General features: G+C 39.5%; 1 protein-coding gene across 1 annotated transcript; it reads left to right on the top strand.

Moving 5' to 3' along the window:
- Nucleotides 1-4,688: 4,688 nt before the first annotated feature.
- Nucleotides 4,689-20,486, top strand: LOC114603357 (histone-lysine N-methyltransferase PRDM9-like). Its single transcript, XM_077932211.1, has 10 exons — nt 4,689-5,545; nt 6,200-6,323; nt 7,238-7,342; nt 9,282-9,355; nt 11,108-11,225; nt 12,379-12,519; nt 14,046-14,317; nt 15,029-15,096; nt 16,067-16,248; nt 18,733-20,486. Exons 1-10 carry the CDS (start codon nt 5,051-5,053, stop codon nt 19,965-19,967), a joined length of 2,814 nt encoding a protein of 937 aa, XP_077788337.1. The 5' UTR covers nt 4,689-5,050; the 3' UTR covers nt 19,968-20,486.
- Nucleotides 20,487-21,930: the final 1,444 nt, after the last annotated feature.

Below are 21,930 nucleotides of genomic sequence, written 5' to 3'. Positions count from 1 at the left end.
CGGGCTGAAAATGCTTCCCCACTAGGAAAAGGTTGGGAATTTGATCTAAGGTGTGTCAAAGGATGAGATTTCTTAAAACACTTTCCCTCTGTCCTGTGAACCATATTTTTTGTCCTGGTTGCTTTTTTACTGCAGTGTGCATTACAACCTTGTACACATGCACATAGATAGCAGGTGAGAGAGGCTAAAAGGTGCTTTTGGAGCAGTTTGTGAAAGCACCCTAATTCAAATGCAATCACCTGGAAAAAGTCATTCCAGAGCACATATTATTCTTGCTCGTAGTGAACTGAAAGGCAGAGAAGGAAAATTACTTAGGTTATCAGACTGTGAAAATATGGGCTCTTGTGTTGCTGTTACCCTTACTGTTACAGCACAATTATGTTTGGATTGGCAAGATGAAAATATTTATAATAAACTTTTTTAAAAAAACACCTCCTTGGTTTATGATGCATCTCATATTGGAATGCAGGACACTGGAAGCAAGGTTTGAGCCAATCCATTATCTGATTTTGCAACAATCACTGTTTAATTTTTTTAAAAAAAATCTAACCCAGTGTATATCATAGTATTGAAAAAGTTTTTAGTATTTAGGGTTTTGATAATTCCTCATACCAGATATGTATACTCCTTAATAATTTATTTCCAGAATGATCTGAACTTTAAAAAAAAAAGTTTCATGCTTGGCTGTTGCTAAGATGAGTTGTCCAACTATACTAATAAAATTGAATATCGCTGTCTAGTGGGTTTAATCTTTAGATATCAATATTTGAACAATGGAAGCCTTGTTTACATATAATGATGAATGTAATTTATTATCACTATAGTAATAAAAACTCAGAGCCTCCATCCAGGGTATTTAATAAATATTTTATTCAAGAGACCACAAAGGGTTATAATGCTGAGATTAATTTTCAGACCCATTAATATTTCAGTGGGCCTGTTTAGCTTCTGTTCTTTCCCTTTTTATGGCCATAGCTCAGTCTTTGCCTGATAATGCTCCAAACCAATTTCTGAAATCACAGTGCCCTCATCAGTTCCTTCTTACAGACGATCATGCAGTATTACATTAGCAATGTCCTTTAAACATTTAATGGCTTATTTCCAAAAGTACTGTGATTATTTCAATGAATTCATTTGGGGTCTAGCCTTAGAAAAAGTTCAGATTTTGCAAAGCTTTGTTGACTGCTAGAAGCAGCTTTGTGGGCCAGATGTAGCTTTCAGCTTTGCTATCCCATCCTTGAGCATACAAAGTCATAAGGAAATCATGTTTTCATGAGAACCCCCTTCTTCCTTGTATCTTCCTTCACCCCAACAGCTGAGGTGTTGAAATCACTCCCCATTATGCTCACTTAACTGAGTGGAATAGTTTATCTGTGATCATTTGCAATTAACCCCCTTGCATAACACTGTCTTTATTGCCCCCTTGCCATGCTCACTGTCACAGTTTCTAAAGGGAGGTTTTAAGATTTTTATTCCTTAAGCATAAGGGTGACGGTGACCTTGAAAATTGCACCCTGAAAAATAGGAAATCTTGCGAGGCAGGTGGCTTGGCTTCAGATCACTACTGTTTTTGAGCAATATCAACTGCTACCAATTTAAAAATGCAACTACCCGTAAATATTCCTATTCTTAAAAGGGGGGATCTAGTTATTTTAACCGGAGGTAGTCATGTCACAAATTAAAACTTGTTCTTTGTTGTTAGTAATTGGTAGAGGAGGCAAACCAGTTCCCTTAAGTGGGACGTACAGGTCGTTGCAAATTGCTGGATGAATGCTGTATCAGTGCTGGAACTGAAGACATTAATTGGTTTTCACTGCAAAGTGTGACTTTAAAAAGCACCTTGGAAGGGGGCTTTTTCCTACCCATCTTTGGATGGGCCACAGATGAAGGGGAAACCTTCCCCAACTGTTTCCTCTGTTTGGTCGGTGGAGCTGCAATGGCACCCAGTGGCCTTTTGAGATAATGCTAAAGGTTTCCATCTCACGCTTCTGGAAATATGTGCCTTTAAGAGTTGTGTGATGGAGAGGAATTTCAGCTGGTCCAGATGGTCACTTCATGATGCTGCAGGCTTGAGCAGCCTTGCACCTGCTGAAGCTTTTCCTTCTACCTATTAAAGACAGAAGAGCCATGTGTTTTTATTGGCCTCCTATTGAAGAGTCCTTCAGTCATTACAACTCCTTCCTCCTGTTCTGAAAAAAAGGGGGGGAAAGCAAAGCACATGGGTAATAGCTTCAGTCTACGCTTGTCATATGTCAGGAAAATTCCTGACATGTCCTGGTTTCCAGGTGTAAAAATGGCGCCGGATGTATGGCAACGCAATGGAAAAAGCAGTGCAAACTTTTTTTGTTTCAAACACTTCCGATTTTGGGAGGAATGAAATGTTTTCAGGAATGGAAAAAGGAGCTAGCCAGGTTTGTCTGGAATGGCAATAAGCCGAGAATCAAACACCAGGTATTAATAGATAAAAGAGAAAGAGGTGGATTTGGATTACCGGATTTAGAATTATACCATGCCGCAGCTGGCTAGTTTGGTTAAAGAAATGGATTACACTAAAAGATACAAATGTATTAGATCTTGAGGGGCACGACAACCGGTTTGGGTGGCATGCCTATCTGATATATGAAAAGGTGAAAGTGCACAAAGGTTTCTTGGGCCATGTAGTAAGAAGATCAATCTATAAAATCTGGAGTAAATACAGAGGAATTTTGGAACCCAAGATACCTTTGTGGATGTCACCAGTAGAAGCGATAGCAGTCAAAAGGAAAAACATGAAGGGAGACTGGCCCACTTACAGGATGTTATTAGAACCAAAGAAATGCCAATCCTAAAAAAAATATGAGGATATTAAACATCACCTGTCTGGTTGGCTACAGTATTTCCAACTAAACCAAAAACTGAGCACAGATAAAAGAGAAGGTCTTGCCAAAGAAACTTCCACCTTTGAAAAAGAGTTAATATATAACAAGGGAAAATATATATCAAGAATGTATGAACATCTTTTAGAGTGGGAAGTGAAAGAGGAGCAGGTTAAAACATCTGTGATAAAATGGGCGCAGGACTTTGGCTACAATATTAATATGGAACAGTGGGGAATGCTATGGCAGCAAGACATTAAATTTACCTCATGTTATAATTTGAGGGAAAATACCATGAAGATGCTTTATCGATGGCACCACACCCCGGCAAAAGTCGCCAAAATGTATAAGGGAAGTTCACCAATATGTTGGCGTTGTAAAAAGGAAATAGGATCGTACTATTATATGTTGTGGACTTGTATGGTTATAAGCGAGTTTTGCAATAAAATATATGATGAATTTAAGAAATTATTTAAACTTATTTTTTAAAAAAGGCCAGAGATTTTCCTTCTAGGAATACTGCCAATAGAAATAAAGCAAAATACAAGACCACTGCTTATGTATTAAATTACGGCTGCAAGAATACTGATAGCCAGAAGTTGGAAATATGAAACAACACCTACAATAATAGATTGGCAATCACTCATGCTAGAGTACTTTCAATTAGCAAAGCTGACCGGAAAAGTCAGAGGAGCCCCAAATGAAAAAAAAATCAGAGAATGGAAACTATTCAAAGAATATATAAGATTATATTGTAATAATGATGTTATCCTAGCAGAACTGAATGATACTTGTATATAATAAACAAATGGAATAAATATACTACATGAATATGTACAGGAAGTTGTAAAACAAACTGTGTGATACAATTAAGACAATAGAAAAAGTACAACGAGAACGATTGGAAGTTTCTTTCAGAAGACTTTATTAGAAAAGACAGGATATTCATTTCTTATTGTTAACTCTTTTTTGCTTTTTATTTTTATTCTTTATCTTCTTTCTATTACATTTTTTGTTTAATTTTGATGTAACTATTTGTAATATATATGTAAGATGATATTTTAAATCAATAAAGACAATTTTTTAAAAAAAGGGAAAAGCAGCGGAAACAGCCCCAAAAGCTTAAAATCAATCACATCATTGAAGTCCTTTTTCCTGCCCACTTTCCCTGTTCCCCTCATAGTCAGGGGAATATGGCATTCCTGTGGAACACCTTCCCATTAGAATGTCAAAGAGATAAACAACCATGGGACTTCCTGCAGACATCTGGAAAAAGAAGCTCTGTATGGGGAAGTTTTTAAATATCTGATGTTTCTATGTGTTTTTCTATTTTGTTGGAAACTGCCCAAAGGGGCTGGGGCAACCCAGTCCAATGGATGGAGTTCAAGCTGCTATTATTATTATTATTATTATTATTATTATTATTATTATTATTATTATTATTATGCCAGCTTTTCCTCAGTCCCAGATGTGTGGGGCACTGCCTGTGGTGGCTACTTAGTGGCAAGGGGGAAAGGTACTTTGCACATGCTCAGAGGCATGCCATCCTTTGTGACAAGTTCACTTCAAACTCTGGTTTTCCTCCACCAGCTCTTTCTGAAGACCACCCTCCTCCCCCAGTACTACTGCGACTGGTATTCATTCCCCATGAAATCGTGGATTCCCTTCCTTGCAAGGAAACATTTTCCTCAGGATAGAAGATTCCCCGCTTTTCTACACTTGCCCCTCCCCCCACACCCTCTTGCCTGAGGTAAAACAAAAAACCCACCACCAACGAACGCAGCACCCTGGCGGTGAGACACCTGTAAAAAAAGAGAGAGAAATTTCCCGCGCTGCCCGATGATTGGCTGCAGCTCACCAGCTCCTGTCGCTCATTGGCTCGCGCGATTTTTGGCGCCTTTTCCCTCTCGCTGAGGGAAGGAGATGACTCTGTGGGGCTGAGCGAAAAGGCTCGGCTGTGGCGGGGAGGATTTCAGAGAGGGGCGAAGTTCAAACAGTTCCCTCGCTGTGTGTAGAGCAGGGAAGCCCAAAGTCTAGGGCTGAACACCCCCCCCCCCAAGATTAAAGGAGGAAATGCCCAGTTTGGGCTGAGGGAGGAAAGGGGAGAAAGAAAGTTGACTGGGATGGATGGAGACTGAGGAGGGAGAGATGATTAAACTGGGCTGAAATTTGGGAACTGAGGGAGGGGGAGAGAAATGGCATCTGGAGGTGAGATGCCCACTGGGACAGAAGCCCAGGAAAGAGGGCAGAAAATGCCAGCTGGGGCAGGAGCCCAGGGAATGTGGGAAGAAATACCTCCTGGGGCAGAAGCTCAGGGGTTGGGGCAAGAGATGTTCAGGGATGATGAATGCCAAGGGCAGGAGGGCAGAGGCAGTTCCAGCATGGGAGAAGCGGGAGGGATGAGAAGAGAGGCATCTGACAAAAACGATACCCCAGGGAAGAGGGCAACTGAGGCTGAATGGCCTGTTCCCAGTGGGGGAGATCTCATGGAGAAAGATCCCAGGGATCAGAGAGGAGAGCCCTTGGAGAAAGGAGCCAGTGGGGCACCACCTCCTTCTGATTCTCTTCTTACAAAAAGTGCTGAGGGGGGGAAGACGGGGTCAGGTAGCCCCCAAAATAGTTGCTTAGACAGGGGTTCTACAGAGAAGGTCAAAAAGCCGAGCCATAAGAAAAAGGGGCAGAAGCCCAAGGTGAGGAATTTGGAGTAAGCAAATATCCCGTAAAGAGACCTTCCACCCTAAAACGTGGCAAGCTTCTGCAAGTGGAGACTTGCTGCTTTTAGCAATTTTGCAGGCTTGGGGAAGTCACACACAAATGTTTTAATTAAATAAAAATGATGGGGAAATAATATACAATTTAAGGGGTGTAAATAATAAGATTTCACGTGTAACTCAGTTCTTGCTGGAGAGGCCCATAAAGTGGGAACCTTGACAATCATGCTACAGCCACATGACACTTTATCTGTAGTTGCCCATGCCTGATATCATGGAGCAATCATTCAAAGTTGGCAAAGTAGTGTAGAATTTCCATGCAATTTGGAAACTTTGGGTGCAGACTGGAAAGGAAAGCCATAGCTAAATTTTGTTTTAAATAGATCTGGTTCAGAGACATGGTAAAGTATGGCAGCTGCTCAGCTTGTACAACAACTGGACTTTCAAGAGCAGTCGCAGCAACTTAGCTTGTTGTTAGACCCATCAATTAATTGGTGTGCAAATTTAAACGTGTGATCAAAGTGTGTAATTTCACTGATTGATTTCACTTTACTTGTAAAGTGCTTGTTTCTAAGTAAAACTTTTAAACACGTGATATTATGTGTCTGTACCCACTTTCTTCCTGTGTACTAGGCTGAAGATACTTTTAAAGGGCTGGCCATCTACTTCCCTAAAGAGCAATGGGCTGAAATGGGAGAATGGGAAAAAATTCGTTATAAGAATATGAAAGAGAACTATGAGTTTATGACTCAATTAGGTGAGAGAAATTACTGAAAAGCAAGGAGTATGGATTATTTAGCTGCAATAAGATCTCTGAGTTGAAGAACAATTGAAGAATTGTTCACTCTAGCGCCTTGTTTTACCTTTATCAAATAGTAACATTAAAAGGGTTCATCTATGTGACATGTTAAAGTTAGCAAAGCATATATTTTAGTGTGTATTTAAAAGTATAACTGTCAGGCTTCCAAGGGCTCTCAAGGATTACAGCCTGAAGCTCAGCTCAATTACACCATATATTAACTATGTTTGTAAAAAGGTTAAAATTTATAACTCTGTAGGTAGAATTAGGACCAGTAGAGAAGGCAAAGAGAGATTAATGAAAGAAGTATGGAACTAGAAATAATGCTGAAATTGTACCTGGGAGCTCTGGATTCAAATTCTTCTCCAAGCATGTCTTCACTTGATATGCTTGGTTAAGTTACTGGGTTGCATCAGTTAAGTTGCACATTGGCTGCAATCCAATCCACTTTCCTGGGTGTAGACCCCAATTGAAAGTAATAGGGGTTACTTTTGAGTTTGTTAGAATTGCTCTGTAAGATAACATTGAAACAATCGTCTCCTTTCCCCACACCTCCCCCATGTTGTGGACTGCAGAGGATAGATTGGTCTTTCACTGATACAGTACTTTTTGCTTTTAACAAAAACTTGTGACTAGGTATACTATGTGGCAAGTGATCTGAAGCCTCTCCCATTGGATTCAGATTCTGGGGAGGGGGGTGGGAAGGGCCCTTTTCCCCCATAGCACAATACAGTACCATAGCATTGATTATTTTGTCTTTTATTGGCATTTGCCATCAGTTGAACAGAGACAAATTTCTGGATGCATTCTTTCAACAAGATGTGTGCAGACAACAACTTTTATAGTATCTTATAACTGATATTTTTTATTAGGTCTTTCTACACCTAAACCAACATTTATGTATCATGCACGGCAACCTCCCAAAACTACAGATGGGTCCTCTGAGTCCGATGAGGAATGGACACCAAAATCTATAGGTAAATGATTACTATAGTCATTCCTGAATAGATGCAGCCCTCCAGGCTTCTTTATACGGGCCATAGAACTTTTTGCAGGCCACACCCCTCACCAGCAATAAAGTCTAAGAAAAATCCTGCTGGAACAGACCATCCTGTTTCCCACAGTGCCTAGCCAGGTACTTCTGCAAAGCCCATAAGCAGGGCATGAAGGCAATACCGCCCCCCCCCCCTTTCTGTTGTCCCATCAATCAACTTAGCATATATCTGAACATGGGCATTCCATTTAGCCATCATAGCTAATTGAAAGATAAATGCTCTACGGATGACTGCATTTGTCTCTTTCTGGTGAATGACATATATATGGGCCCATGTGGTTCAGCACCCTGGTCTCACAATGGCCAACCAGATGCCTCCAACAGTAGCAGTGGACACAGCCAGCGCGAGTCATTCTTTCACTCAAAGCTCAAAGCTGGGGTCACAATTGTTACACCCAGGAAGAATGTCCCTGTAGGGCCCAGCCTGGAATGGGAGATGGAGGTACTCTCCATTTGAGAAGTATCTTGCATGTTCCAAGTCACTGGCATTAAAGTAAGATTGCATTAGTAGTACTTCCGTGCATGCAGCTGCTTGCAACATTCTGAGATGATATATAAATAAATTTAGTTTATTGATTAAAAAAAAGTTTTAAAAGAATGAAAGATAAATTACTTCAGTTATATTAATTTTGTGAGATGTAGCTGATGAATGTAACAAAATGTAGTTTATGTGATGTGACCCAACTCATCTACATTGGTTCATTTTGTTCGTCACTACTAATAGCCCTTATGTCTCATACTGGATTTTCCTTTGCTCTGCCTATATGAATATTCTGTTGCAATGATGGGGAATGAATGGCCCTCCTGATATGACTCCTGTAATCCTTCACCATTAACCATGCTGGATGGGGCTAATGGAAGATGGAGTCCCACAACAACTGGAGGGTCACTGTTTCCCCACTTCTGTTCTGTTGCTATACTGTGTACTCTGGTGCATAAATCAGGTTGCAGTTTTGCTGTATTCTTTTTATTGAATATTAATCTTTTGCATTAGAATGGTTTTATATTCATTCTAAAGCTGAGCATCTAATGATGTTTCATTAATTCAATACTGTATCAGCAATACAATATGGTTATTGCCATATTGTTCCTGTAATCCCATTCATTCCATGTATATTCAATCATTCCTATTATATAAGGAAAGTCTAGAGCTCAGTGGTACAGCATGTGTTTTGTGCAGAAAAACTCTCAGGTTTAGTCATTGGTATTTCTAGCTAAAGCTGGGAAGGACTTGTGTCTGGACCCCTGGAGGGCCACTGCTGGGCCGTGTCAACAATACTGAGATGGATGGACCAGTGGTCTGACTTAGTATATAGCAGTTTCCTATGTTCACTCCTTTTTCTTGGCAACACAATGTGTAATATCATGGGATACATTCCTGTGATGATGCATTCATAGTCAAGATAAAAGTGAAGATGCAGAGAACATATTCTAAACATCAATCAATCAAGAGACATTTATTGAGGCATCATTGTTTTTATCATTCCATAAACTGAAGGAGAACCACCTGCCTGTTCAGTTTCTATTTATTTAAATTCATGCTACCAAATGTTTTTCTCTTGGTGAAACAGTGGCTGGGGAAACCCAGCCAGATGGGCGGGGTATAACACATTTTTGCAAATATACTCCTGGAAATTACCATGGAGAACTGGCTGGCAGGTACTGGATAAATTTAGTGGATGGTTTGGAGCTATAGCATTCTCCAAATGATTAACTGGTACAAATACCAAAGTTTGTGTATATATTGCACAACTCTCTCTCTCTCTCTCTCTCTCTCTCTCTCTCTCTCTCTCTCTCTCGGGTTTATATGTTCAGCGATAATATTTTAATTTCTAAAATATTAGTTTGCTTCTTATTTCCAGTAAAATCTTTTAGGACACCATGTAACCTGAATAGCTGGAAAGAGGAAAAGAAAAAAAAGTACCCTCTTGATCAAGTAAGATAGTTTTGGATATTTCACGTGATTTGCAATTTCTGTTTTTTTGTTTGTCTGATGATTCTAGCAAACATCGAATCAAAATAGTTTGGAGAAATATTTCATGTGTTTGCCCTAATATGGAAATAAAGATATTAATAATAGCAGGGTTTGAAGGGGCATACTTTTATTTGAGTGGAAATTTATTGTTCACGATCATTAGCTTCCAGAGAAACAATTTGACATTTGTAGTCAGTGATCATAACATTACACATTCAAACAAAGGAAGAACCAAAACAAACAACTGAAACAAAGAAACAAACTCTGGAATCAACACAAACTCTGGAATCAAATGTGTAGGAGACTGAGGATAAGCTACCCATCTGACAGGGTGACCTGTAGTTCACAAAACCCACACTATTTGCAGACACACTGAAAGACTGTGAAAAACATTTTCTTTTTCTTTTTTTTAAAGTATGTGGAAACACTAATTGAGGGGAGGGGAACAGAACACAGCTGGACACTAGCTTGCACATTATCCATGTATACAGCCAATATAGTTAGTAGCTGCTGCTTTAGATCGTGAAGGTGTGTACTGCTGTACACAGGAAACTGCTATGTACGAAAGCACACTGTGAAATAGTAGCCCATGTGTGTTTCAAAAGCTTTATGTGGACACAGCCTAATAGACCAGCCTTCACCGGTCTGATTCCCTCTAGGTCAGTGGTAGTCAACCGTTTTATACCTACTGCCCACTAATGCATCTTTCTTAATGGAAAAAATTCCTTACCACCCACCAGTGTTCGATGGAAGGATAATTCAGCTTGTGCTGTAGAACCCCCTACCGCCCACCTAGAATCCTGAAATGCCTAGAAGTGGGCAGTAGGGACCAGGCTGACAACCCTTCTCTAGGTGTTTTGAATTCTAGTCAGCCCCAGACAGCACAACTTTTTTGACATGAGGACACAATGTAGCTATTTCATTGGGTTGAAAGTCAAATATATAATATGTTCATACATTTAAGTCATGATTGCTGCAGCAATTCATTTTCTGTTCACGTTTGAAGGTCTTTCTGGGTGTTAGCAATAATAGTCACATGTTCAAAGTTATTTCCATGTACCGTACTTTTGCTAAACATTGTACTCTATAGCCAAAGGAGAGATTCCTGAGAAAAATAAATAATTAAGTATGGCTTGGGACTGTCTCGTAACTGAATATACTAACTGGTAATTTGTCTAAATGATAACTGCCATTGTGGAAATATTTAAGAAGATCTAAATTAATATGATCACTTTTAAAAGGTAAAGATAAAGGGACCCCTGACCATTAGGTCCAGTCGTGACTGACTCTGGGGTTACGCGCTCATCTCGCTCTATAGGCCGAGGGAGCCGGTGTTTGTCCGCAGACTGCTTCCGGGTTATGTGGCCAGCATGTCTAAGCCGCTTCTGGCAAACCAGAGCAGCACACGGAAATGCCGTTTACCTTCCCGCCGGAGCGGTACCTATTTATCTACTTGCAGTTTGATGTGCTTTCGAACTGCTAGGTTGGCAGGAGCAGGGACCGAGCAACGGGAGCTCACCCCGTCACGGGGATTCAAACCGCCGACCTTCTGATTGGCAAGTCCTAGGCTCTGGTTTAACCCACGGCGCCACCCGCATCCGTTATGATCACTTTTACCACTCAGTAAATACACATGATTCACAAGCCCCCTCTTAATTCTTTGAGTGTTATTTGAGGTGTTAAGATTTAATAGAAAACAATGTGTTGTTGCAGAATAAGCAAATAAACACTATGAGACTTACTTCCAAAGACCAAGAACATATAAAGAAAACTGACAAAAATACATGTGCAGATGTTCATACTACAGACATTGCAGCTGAATCAAAGACTGGTAAGTGCTTGGAGAGCCATTTATTTATTTTTTTAACAACTTTAAATAACAATTACTCTGCCCACTGTGTTCTTTACAGCTGCCTATAATTTTTTTTGACATTTACTTGTAAAGGACACTCTCCAAAACTGGAACTGGAACTTTTTCTAATGATCTGATCTTATGATCTGTGTAAGATGAAAAAAATTGATGGAATTGTATGTAAGAGCAAAAGCAATGTTGCATGTTGTTTTCAAGTCCAGTGCAGCAAAATGACAGAGAGCTTACATTGTGCAGCTCCTCAAGCAGTGCAAATCCACCTAGCCAATTACACCGTGAAAGACTTTACATGAGTCAAATATGGAAGGAGATGGGGCATGAAAGTGACAGGGTGTGGTAATACTGTAGTGATGTTTAGGTGTGAGCTTATCCATGTTAACAGGACTAGGCATTCCTGCAACCATGAAATATGAAAATTGACTCAGAATTAAATTTCTAACATTGATAAGCTGCACTTAAATGCGGGTATGTCCATATTAAAAGATATTCATTGTGCTTTATGAAAGTTGGGGATTTTTTAGGTGGTTTTGTCTCATTATGAAAAGGGCTATAGTTTAGTATGGTATTTCTAGGTTGGAGCATGATTGGTTAATATTTTGCTGCCTGTGAGCCACATTGTCACATATACAGGCTCTCAGCCAATCTAGGTAATTAAGCCTCGCTAGTAAAGAGCACAACTAATTCTGTTTAGATGCCTAGTGAAACGTTTTGGAGCACAGCCAAGCAAAATCTTCAGGAGGAAATAGAGAACATTTTAATTCTCAGCACACTGTATCTGTCACTTCATGTCCAGTGTGGTATGTTCATCCTATGTTTTTTACCACCTGCTATTCTTATGTGACTTGTTAGAAATGCTGAAACAATAGAAGATTTTATTATAAGGAGACAATGCCATTCCAGAATAGAATATCCCACAGTGTTCTACACACATCTTGCAGAAACAAAAGTAGGTATATTCAGACATTCTGCTTATATGTAAATCCTACACATGAGCAAGGCAAGCAGGGACTAATGTGAACACCTAAACATACCTAATGTGATTCAAGTTCTTGTATTCCATGTACTTTTGCTTTCCATGAGTTTATGTGTTACAAAATTATATTATATACTTCAGATATTGAGAAGAAAGCTTTGTCGGGGAAAACAAAGAATAGGAAAAGAGATCAGGAGAAAGAAGTTAGTACATATAGTTTGCGGAAGAGGGAGAGAAAAACATATATGGAAATAAATGAGCCAAATGATGATGATTACTTGTGTAAGTTTATAATCAGCAGTTTCCATCTTCAATTCTTATGATGCCTTGGAAAAATATTTACTGTATAAAACAGTGCTTTTAGATATTCTATTACATATTTTTCAGGTTCAGGTTTATTCATAATTCTAATGCTAATAATGCTAAGAAACTCTCCCTTTATGCTTATATTTTAAAAAGTGCTTAATCAAAATTATGTTAATTAAAATGCCTGTATCAGGCTTGTAACAATTGTCATAAATTGGAAAAGGAAGAGCAATTCTATATGGCCAAACCACTGGCACTATTAAACTCTCTTTTTGTGACACTGCTCCATTTTGTAAGAAAGTACTTCAGACTTTCACATAAAAAGTTCCTGAGCTATAATCAGTATTCCCAACCACATTTTAAAAAGAAAATAAATTTCCTATAATAGCTTGATGGAATTTGTGCAATTAAAGTATGGTTACACACTATAAGAAAAGGAAAACCAACCAACCAAATGTTAGTGGCTAAACTAGTTTAAGGAGGAAATCCTTCCTTCTCCAAAGAGAATCCAACACATCAATACCACTCAACATTCTGATAGGGAATGCCAAGGTTGCATAGCAGGGGAAATAATCCTTCTTAACATTTATGGGCAATGACAAACATAGGAAATAATGAAACATTTCCCCTGAATTCATCCAACTGTACCATGAAGCCTTGGAGCACCCTATGGTGCTAGAACTATTGTTAAATGGAACCATCAGGGTTTGTAAAACTATCCCGCACACCATCACCCCTCCCCCAGTTTCCCCATCTTTTCTTCCCAACCTCATATTGTTTGCAATACTAACATCTCACAACAAATGAAACTGATCTGTAGAAAACACAACTTGAAAAAAGAGACAATGCACATATTTTTGTAAACTAAGAAATATTTAATAAATATTATTTAAAAAACAAAATAACAACAACAACTATCAGGCTGACTATGACTAGAACCAGACAGAATTCTGTCTGCTGCAATTAGATTATCTGCTGACCATATGCTATGTCTAAGGTGGGGCTCAGCAGGCTCCTGGAAAAATGTATACAGTCCTTGGGAAAGTTTCTTGGAACAACTTCCATTAACCAGCTTCTTGGTGCTCTGTGCTACCTTGCTGAGAACCTGTGTTCTTTTTGTTTTTGTCTTTGGCCTGTGACTGGACTTTGCTTCTCTTATTGACCATCCCCTCAATGTGACCTTAGGTTGTGAACCCAACCTTGCTCTCTGGACTGTCCCATAAGTAGACTGTCCCTGGCATCCTTATCCCCTGAAGCAGTACAATAGCCATGTCCATATCACCATTCCCCAACAAGACCAGAGCCTCAGTTGGAGAGCCAACCACAAAATTCATTGTAATAATTATTGCACATTGACACAAATTCCCCAAGTTTTACAACTTTAAATATTTATATAGATTGCCATTCATAACTGTAGATATCTGAAAAAAAGGAATAAACTAATTGATGGTGAAAAAAGTCCTGCAGCATCATGTCTCAGTTAACTTTCTTTCCCTTCCTAGTTTGTGAATACTGCCTGCTATTCTTTATTGATGAATGTTCAGTTCATGGTTCTCCAGTTTTCATCAAGGATACAGCAGTAGAAATAGGACTGGAAGAGAGGGCCACCCTCACTTTACCTCCAGGTTTGAGAATTGGCCCTTCAGGTATCCCCAAAGCTGGCTTTGGAGTCTGGAATGAAGGAGAAATTCTGCCTCCAGGAATTCATTTTGGGCCCTACGAAGGGAAAATCACAGAGGAAGAAGAAGCAGCCAACAGTGGTTATTCTTGGCTGGTATGATTTACACACAGCACTTTTATTTTAAGAACTTTTCGTGTAGAGTACCACCTTCCTGAATGAATGAAATATACCTCAAGCAAAAAAGCCAGGGAAGTTCTTAAAATGTATTTCTTACCCAAAGCAATATTTTGTTGCTTCTGCTTATTTGTTTATTCAAAGTGAATTGTATTATTAAAATAAAAAGTATATTTCCCCACCTAGACTATTCTAGATTATTTAAACACAAAGTTTAAAAACTCCAGGAAAACTCCTAAAAAGAAAATGATGAGAATCCAGAAAACAAGCCTGCCAGGAAACAGAGCTACAGAATAGGTGGGGAGGGTGGCTTCATAATTAGGCAAAAGGTGAAAAGGGTTCTTAGTAGTTGCAATATGTGGGAAGAAGAAGATGCAGGAGATTACCATGGGAATGGTCTGTGTGCCTGCTGGGGTTGCACAAAAGAAGGGGAAGACATGGAGGTGGAGGTGAAAACGGGTGCAAAGCAAGGCTGCAGAAACGAGAGTAGTGCTTTCAAACGTAGGGTTGAGAGGGTGAAAAGGGGGCTTAGTAGTTGCATGCAGTGGGAAGGGGAAACTCTAAGAGGTTAATGTGTGTGTGGGGGGGGGTTGATGACCAAAGCAAGCAGGGGAGCAGAGCCCCTTAACATCCTATATGTTGTAGTGCTACCATATTGATGTGTGTGTTTCGTGTTTATTTTAATTACAGATTACTAGAGGGCAAAACTGCTATGTTTACATTGATGGAAAGGATGAAACTAATTCCAACTGGATGAGGTAAACATCTTTGATCAAACTAAATGAAGAGAGACTTTTAAAACAAGGGTCTTCATACACATGGAAAGGCCAATAGAACAGAATGACTTATATGTCATTCTGGGTAACTACAGGTTAACCGTCCATGCTCTTAAGATCTTTTAACTGTTGGGAGTAAAGCACAACATTTACAATAACCTGCTTGAACTGTGGTGAGGAATAGATAGAAATGCAACCTGTTCTTCCTTCTTCACTGATTCCTTCTCTTTTAGTAAATGCTCGTCTGTAAAGTAGTTCACTTCCTTTCAGGCTTTTCTGCTTCTCCAAGTAGTCAGTATGAGTTAGCTTGTGCTAGTGTCAACATCTTGGCTGCATCTTGGCCACATGTAAAATCTATACATAGGATGTTTCCTCCTCCATGAGTAATAAATGTTAAGTTTTCTTTATCCTTTCAACAGCAGTCTTACCAGGGTATTTTTTCTGCATACTGCTGTGCAAATTGCACACTATTTACCAAAGTCCAGTAGTGCCAGTACTAGAGGGAGAAGTGGCACCTTTCAAAGGAAAAAAAATAATATCTTGGTTTGGAAAGAGAGTGGTGGACTGCTTAGTGGGATCAGTCAAAGCTATGGGTTCATCATTCCTAGTAGAGCAAATGCCTGGTGGTCTGCATAAGTCTTGCTTCTGAAATGAATGGGAGGAGCAACCCAGACAAATATATTCTTCTACCACAAAAAAAAAAGAAAAAAAAGAAAGTGAAGTTACCACAGGTAAGAAGACCAAAGTTTATTTTACAAAATTCTGTTGTGTGTAGTAACCTCCAGTGTATAATATGCCCAGTGTTCAACAAATTTAAAATATTTCAGCTGTGCATTTCATTACTGGAATAATAGAAGAAAGTAATGCAATTGTTATGCTTCATAGTACTTCTCTAATTTCCACCTTGCCTGACTGAGTACTTTTAGTTACCCTCTTAACAATGAACTTTCAGGTATGTTAACTGTGCCCGGAATGAGGAAGAGCAAAATCTTGTTGCCTTCCAGTATCATGGGAAAATCTACTACAGAGCATGTAAAATAATCCTTATTCATTCTGAGCTTCTGGTTTGGTATGGAGAAGAATATGGAAAGGAGCTTGGCATCAAGTGGGGCTCTAGATGGAAATCAAGAAAAGGTATAATAATCATGCATTGTTTTAAATCTTGCCTAACACTGAAGTCTGTTATTGCTTCTTTTGTTTGTCTTAGACAGCATTCTCCTAGATACATCTAATATATCTTCATATTTCTATGCGTTATATACGGTAAATCTAAAGGACTAGTTCATAGAACCATAGAATTGTAGAGCTAGAGGGGTGGTTGAGGTAAGAGAAATGTAGGACAGCTGGGGGAAAGCTTTCATGTTGCAGAGAAATGCACAAGGATTAGGATCAATTTCGCATGGTGAATATGTGGGCTAAAAAGACTGGTGCTGTGTTTTTGACATAGTGGTAGTGCTTGTATGACTTTTGAACATGACTCCAGTTCTTAAGTCTTCTCATATGTAGAGCATGGGAGCGGTGCCAGCCTTAAGCAGGCTGGCACAAGTCATATTGCTGCCTGCTGCAGGAAAGTGAAGTAACAACACACCTGCCAGTAATATGAGACATAGTCCACCAGGATATTATTCTGTGCCTGTCTCTTTGAAAGGAATGGAGGCGTCATACAAATATTGTTATGCCTCTCCTATTTATTTCAGTGGGAACTTGTGCAGTACAACATCCCAGTGGATTGTCCCACATTGGTTAAATCTGGCTTTCCCCCTCAGTCAAAATCCATCAGCTGGGAGGTTGTCACACCTTGGGTCATGGTAGACCCCCTCACATAGCATGCCAATATATTGTTGAACATCACCCCACTCTCTGAGCGGTGTGAAATTCCAGAGATTCTAGGAATGAGGGACATCAGAGTCTGTGGTGTCTTTAAGATTTATTGTTTTTTTTATACAAGTATACAACCTCAGCCTGTGATGGAGGGACACAGAATCAACACCCCAAAATATATTGCTTCTTCTATGGTCACAGCGTTTGATTCAAATAGAAATCAAGTATGTTTCTCACTTTCTGGCTTCTGCTTGCTTCTAGCCCAGGTGTCACATACAACTGGCTATTGTCCTTCTAACTACCAGTCAGGTGAGAGGGGGCACCCATTTGTCCTCTGGCACAGAACAACTTGCTTTGTTATATTATTGACCATACTTAGGGCCATTAACTTGCCAAGGAATTTGCCTGGCTAGTTCAACAATGGAATTAGAAGAGACTCCAGCATCATACAGGCTGACACCCCCCCCCCCCGCCAAGATCACAACAATACTACAGTTGTTGTAATATTAGGAAGAATTTCATCATATACAGTAGTTGTCTCTTGTGCAAATATCTAATTTCCCCTGTATGCAGGTGTTATCTTAAAAAATAAGAAATGCATTTGGCATAGAAGAAATTCTCTCTCAGAACTATTTTAATATAGTTAAAGCACCAAAATTTAGACTTTATTTGCATTCAATAGTATTGCAGTATTTTAACACACCTCCACATTTTGGGTCATTACACGCCAAATTGCCTGGTGCCATGTGCTCTCATGACTCAGATTTTCTTCAATTTTTTAAATGTGTAGATACTTATGAGATAACCTCAAATTAATTTTTTAAGATTTTTTGCTCCAAAATTGGGAGCAGGAGATTTTTTTGAAAATTTCATTTTTCGCGCAATTTAGGCTTATGCAATTTCTGCGCCAGTTTAGAAAAAACCCTCAAATTAATTTTTAAAGATTTTTTCATCCAAAATTGTGCATAGGAGAATTTTTTGAAAATTTCGATTTCTGCGCGATTTAGGCTAATGCAATTTCTGCATCAGTTTAGAAAAAAACTACTGTTTGTTTTTGTTTTTTCAACCAGTTGGGCTTATTTTGGTATCAAAATAAAGCTAAATGTGGTCTCTTTCGAAATAAGGTATAAAAATGGTATTAAGAAAAGGGTCACTGACTATTCAAAGTGAATTTTTGTCATTTTATTCCTGGTAGGTTCGATAAGCCATAGCGCACAAACCACAACTAACAGGTGTATCATCCTTTTGTTGTAGAATGGGGTAACTATGTACTTGTTATGTTTTAAAAATAAGGAGGGTGTTTTTTGTGGTTATAAAATAAATTGATTTTTAAGTAAATTTTTTTACAAAAAAAATATTTCTTTTTTGGACAGGTTTAAGGTCTCTTTGAGCCTGAAATAACTCACACATTTGTGAGAATAGTTAAAATTAAGTTTAATTTATTATTTAATAAAAACAAAATATATCTTAGAGCCCTTGTTCATTTTATTGTGTAAAACACTTCTGCAATGACATGGTCAAAGCTATTTTGTTTCCCATACATGTAATATAGTCAATGATGCTGTTTTGACCACTGTATGTAATATGACCTTTCTGAATGCTGTGGCCAGCCTTGGTCTTCTTACTGCTGCTTGCTCCTTCAGGACAACCCTCTGTTTTGGCATGTGTCTTTTTCCTTGGCTCTCAGTGAGCTTGTTGGGTCCTGTAGTTTCCTAAATAATGTAGTCCCATATGCCCATTTGTCATGCATGGTTGAAAATAGCTACTAAAACTCAAATCTTGTTTGTTCTCAAATAGTACACAGGCAGAATTCACGTTTGATACAGGAGCGAGGTATCACCTGTCATCAGTGTCCCTGCTGCAAATTGGCTTTCACTTTCAAAGATTACCTTCACAGACATATGAAATGGAGGCATTCAGGATATGGAATACAGCCTGAAGTACCTGAAAATGTCCTAGCAGAGAAATCTCTATTCAAAATCACAAATAGTGCTTCAAACAGAACTATGCTGCAGCACCTAGTGCCAAGTTGTGTTTACAAAGATAAAGATGAGGAGACACTGTTTTTAAAAGATATAAACAAAGAGACACAGAGTAGAACTCAGCTTTCTAGATGCAATGAAAATGGGGCAACTTTAAAGCAGTTGTCACGCCCAGCCCAACAATTATGTATAGGAGAGAGACCATGTTCATTTAGAAAGTGTGAGAGAAGCTTCAGCTACTCATCAGTGCTGGTCACTCCCATGCAAACACACACAAGAGAGAAGCCATATTCATGTGGAGAGTGTGGGAAAAGCTTCAGCTGTTCAGGAAACCTGGCTGTCCACAAGCGAATGCACACAGGAGAGAAGCCATATTCATGTGGAGAGTGTGGGAAAAGCTTCAGCTGTTCAGGAAACCTGGCTGTCCACAAGCGAATGCACACAGGAGAGAAGCCATATTCATGTGGAGAGTGTGGGAAAAGCTTCAGCTTGTCAGGAAACCTGGCTGTCCACAAGCGAATGCACACAGGAGAGAAGCCATATTCATGTGGAGAGTGTGGGGAAAGCTTCAGCTGTTCAGGAGACCTGGCCATCCACAAGCGAACGCACACAGGAGAGAAGCCATATTCATGTGGAGAGTGTGGGAAAAGCTTCAGCCAGTCAGGACACCTGGCCTCCCACGCACGAACGCACACAGGAGAGAAGCCATATTCATGTGGAGAGTGTGGGAAAAGCTTCAGCCAGTCAGGAGACCTGGCCGTCCACAAGCGAACGCACACAGGAGAGAAGCCATATTCATGTGGACAGTGTGGGAAAAGCTTCAGCTGTTCAGGAAACCTGGCTGTCCACAAGCGAATGCACACAGGAGAGAAGCCATATTCATGTGGAGAGTGTGGGAAAAGCTTCAGCTGTTCAGGAACCCTGGCCAGGCACAAGCGAATGCACACAGGAGAGAAGCCATATTCATGTGGAGAGTGTGGGAAAAGCTTCAGCCAGTCAGGAGTCCTAACCAAGCACAAGCAAACTCACACAGGAGAGATGCCACCTTAGTGTAACATAGTGGATAGAGCTACCAGTTCCAGTACAGAGTATGGTGCTGTATTTTGAATGTTTTTAGTCATAAAGTAAGCAGCTCTGCATTTCTGCTCATGTAGCAGTTTTGGTGCATTTCGCCATCTGCTGTAATAAGCAGGGCTCTAATCATTTGCTGTCTACTCTGTAGGAAACTTCATCACAAGTGACTATTTCTAATGCCAGCACCACTGCTCATACCACCTCATTGTTTTAGAGCTCTAAAGACACAATTTTGGATATATGACCCTAGAAGTGAGTTTTTGTGTGGCAAACCCTAGAAGTTTATTTGGCGAACTTTTTTTCACCCTTATGCTTTTTAATGCTCCACAATCTGATTTAAAATGAAAGAAGTGCCTATGTTTTAAATGTTGAAATTTTGTAATAAGCATTTCTTCTTGAGGGCCAATGTGAAAAAGCATAGGGCGCTATACTACTTGTGGAGTTACTTGATGTAATTTTTAAAGCTACATTTACATTATCTCCTGCTAGCATCTTTTTATGATTTGCTGAAACTGTTTTCTGATGCTATACCTGAAGAATCTTCACTAAGCTCCTTAAAGATTATTTCCAAAATGAGCCAATGTTACAATGAGGTTCAGGAGCTCTGATTTGAAGAAAAAGATTCAGTCCTGACTACTAAACTGCCACGTTTCCATCTAACAATGAAATCCCATGATTTCATAATTCTGTTGAACAGTGTTTGCACACTGTGCAACTATTTATTTCAATGGTCAATCATATTCTACCTGTGTTATCTTAATAAATGGCTTCTTCAAAATTGACTGCTGTTACTGTCATAAATTAAGAAATAGCTTCCAATGTAACTGTCATATACTTTTTACATTAATCTGAAACTCTGGTCCAAATACCTGTAACACACTGTATGTAAACACATATTATGAAATGTGCTGCCTGCTTCTTCTAGCCAAAGTAGTTTTGTGGGGGAAATGGAAGCAGGAGGGGAGTAAGATGTTTAATTCTTTATTTAGCTTTTCTTTTCTTCCACAGCTTTGCCTCAAGCCACTCTCCTCCAGGGGCGCCTGTTTAAACTTGCAAAATACATTATTTGGAACCTTGCAAGGAGAAAAGTAGCTTCAGGAGGAGTTAGTTGGGAAATGCCATGCAGATGTCTATGCACAAGGATGAAATGCCTTCCTCTCCCCCCTCCCCCATTTCAGATTTCAACCACCAAAGCTTCTTTGCCTAAAACAAACAACCACGTGGATTTGTATTACATGCTTTTGCATGCCACGTATGTGTAAGCCTTGCAACTTCTCAAAACTGTTATATTTGCCAAATAATATAGTTTCACCTGCAGACAAAAGTAGAGCAAAGTATCAGGACTGAATCCTACTTGTCACAGGATAGCTGATTATTCTAGTGAATAGGCACTAGAAGAGCTGATGTGGCTTGAGACCCCAGTGCTGTGGAAGGGAGTATGGCTAATTGGTTAACCCTTCTCTCCATGCTATTTCCCTCTGAGAACTGCCTGCATCCCTGCTGATGCTCTTTATCTTCGAGGCAAACCCATACATATACGACCGTATGTGTTGCTCCACAAGGCAACTAGCTCTAGGGATGCAATTTGGTTTAGGACAAATGACATGGGGGAAGGGTTGAGCCCCCACTCAAAGTGCAGTATCAAAAACATTTACCCTTCCTGATCCTGAAGACAGCCACTCCATCCTAAACAGCTTTACCTTGGAAGTCTTACTGACTTTATTAGGCCTTCTAAGTAAATGAAATGAGGATCACAGGCTCTTTGTGCATGTTATGTGTAGTAAGGGCTGATTCATATCATTCTTTTAAGGTGACTGAGAGAGATGCAATAGATATTGCATATTGATGTTCCATGCCATAATGATAACACTTACATAGGTCGTTCATGCATAAAATGGACAGGGTGGAAAGCCTTCATGAATCCCCATCCCTTTGCAAG

Source organism: Podarcis muralis, chromosome 7 (assembly GCF_964188315.1).
Source record: "Podarcis muralis chromosome 7, rPodMur119.hap1.1, whole genome shotgun sequence".
NCBI lineage: Eukaryota > Metazoa > Chordata > Lepidosauria > Squamata > Lacertidae > Podarcis > Podarcis muralis.
The sequence above is the reverse complement of the archived record's forward strand: the minus strand, read 5'-3'. Positions and strand labels throughout refer to the sequence as shown.

Coding starts and splice junctions, on each gene's coding strand:
- LOC114603357 (XM_077932211.1), top strand. CDS start 5,051: ATGGCATCTGGAGGTGAGATGCCCACTGGGACAGAAGCCCAGGAAAGA. Junction 9,356..11,107: donor AAAAGTACCCTCTTGATCAA/GTAAGATAGTTT, acceptor GTGTTGTTGCAG/AATAAGCAAATAAACACTAT. Junction 12,520..14,045: donor AAATGATGATGATTACTTGT/GTAAGTTTATAA, acceptor TTCCCTTCCTAG/TTTGTGAATACTGCCTGCTA.